Source organism: Alexandromys fortis, unplaced genomic scaffold (genome assembly GCF_014885135.2).
Source record: "Alexandromys fortis isolate MF-2015 unplaced genomic scaffold, M_Fortis_MF-2015_v1.1 scaffold_897, whole genome shotgun sequence".
NCBI classification, from domain to species: Eukaryota; Metazoa; Chordata; class Mammalia; order Rodentia; family Cricetidae; genus Alexandromys; species Alexandromys fortis.
The window spans coordinates 2,757-4,763 of NW_026068807.1; the positions used below are offsets into that span (position 1 = coordinate 2,757).

At 32.3% G+C, this 2,007-nt stretch overlaps 1 protein-coding gene across 1 annotated transcript in view; it reads right to left on the reverse strand.

Annotated features, from left to right (window-relative positions):
• The window catches only part of LOC126496051 (olfactory receptor 181-like), a gene marked incomplete at its 3' end in the record, with an annotated part of 2,356 nt that extends 1,895 nt beyond the window's left edge, over positions 1 to 461 (reverse strand). Inside the window, exon 1 of the mRNA XM_050133627.1 lies at positions 1 to 461. Within this exon, the coding sequence (XP_049989584.1) occupies positions 1 to 461 (461 nt within the window).
• Positions 462 to 2,007: the final 1,546 nt, after the last annotated feature.

Below are 2,007 nucleotides of genomic sequence, written 5' to 3' on the forward strand. Positions count from 1 at the left end.
AGGTTTCCTGCTATGTAGGTTCCTGTGATCATCTGAAGGCATATTTTCTTGGACATCATAGTATGGTACTGTAGTGGATTGCATATGGCCACATAGCGGTCATAGGCCATTGTTGCCAGAAAAAAGCAATCTGCAGTTTCAGCAAGACTAAAAAAATAGAACTGTGCCATGCATTCATAAAGAGACATCTTTCTGTCCACAGAAAAGAAGTTCTGTAGCATCTTGGGCGTGATGGCACAGGAGCAGCAGGAATCCATGAGGGCCAGGTTGCCCAAAAAGATGTACATGGGTGTGTGAAGACGGCGTTCCATGTAGATCAAGACCACCAGCCCGAGATTCCCCACCATGGTGATCAAATAGATGGCAAAGAACACCAGGAACAAGAGGGTCTTCAGGTTTTGTTGATCTGTGAATCCCACCAGGATGAACTCTGTTATTAAAGATTTGTTGTTCTCCCTCATCTCAACTTGACTGTTTCCACTGTAATTACAAAGACATAAAATTAAAATGGTGACAATATAATTTTCTCCTTATGTTTTCTTTGTTTAAGAAGGAATATTTTTCTTCATGCACCTGGTATTGCCTCTGGAATTTAGCTAACTATGCTTTTTGAGAGTATGTTATCCCATATAATGTTGGCATGTATGATCTCCAAATTTAACTCACAACTTACAGGGATACTTTTATTATTACAAGAAAGAGATATTTTATTTTTAATTAGAAAATATTTTCTTTATGTATTTATGTAATTATAGCATGAAAATTTAGGGCACACCTATTTGAATTACTATTGTGAAATAATTTTGATGCCAGGTTTCTTAATGATCATTCAAATAAATTTAAAATAAGGTTTTGTATATAAATGCGTTTTTTTATTTAACTGAAAAGTTTTAATGTATATAGCCAGAAGAGAAAATGATTTTTTTTTGTAAATACATTGTCAATATATTAAATTTACTTTTGTGAATTGCAGAAAGATTATGAAGGATTAAACTATAAATAGAATTACCCAGGAAATTAAAGAAATAATGGTCTTCACGTTCTTCATCCCCATTTATATACATTTTCATAAACATTGAATCTGTGTGTGTCATTATTCCCACTGAGTTTTTCAAGTACTTAAACCCCTGCTCAGCTTTGTAAGTCTGTTTACACCAAATGCTAATTGCAGGTGTGTATGTTTTGTCTACAACTGATCTGTGTTCCCAGTCCTTCATTTTTAAGGAATAACTTTAAATTGTGAGACCATCCGATTGTTATCCATTCTTTACCTGAAAACTCTCCAAAGCAGAGAAAAACTTTCCATTTTTAATGCTCATGCCTTAGTCTACCAAATAGTGTATATTACTGACCTGTACTTCAATGCCTACCTAAAATATACAAGGTTTTGTATATATTTACTTGATTTTTCTATATGTATTTGAACACTTTTGATGTATGTAAAGCTTTTTGAGATGAGATAGGATTATTTATACTCCTAACTTCATCCTGATGATCCAGGGTGGGTTACTTTCCATTTAATATCCTGATGAACGTTTTAACATTTTTTATTTCTGAATATTTTTAATGTGAGGACATATCCACAAAGCATTTCCTGATGCCATTATCTTTTAAAAAATGATCTTATAAAACATTGTAACTTGTCTGATTTTCTGTTTCTTTGGAAATTTATGCTTTCTAAATTATGCTTTGGCACATTATAGTCACATTAATGTAGATTCAAATTTGTATGCTTTGAATCTTAAAATAAAATTTTATATTATAGAATTTATTTGTAAGATAAGTAAAAAATTAAAAAACAAAAGCAGAGATATTATGACTGAAAATTATGTAAATAGAATTTATAAAAGAATATCTTAAAGTCAGATAACAGAATAAATGGATGCCTACACGGCACTGGATCACAGAGAAGTGGGAGGTTTGGACAGTCCAATAATTGGTAAGGAACTTGAATTTGTAATCAGAAACTTCCCAACTGGGAAAATCCCAGGCTCTATTAGAGAATTG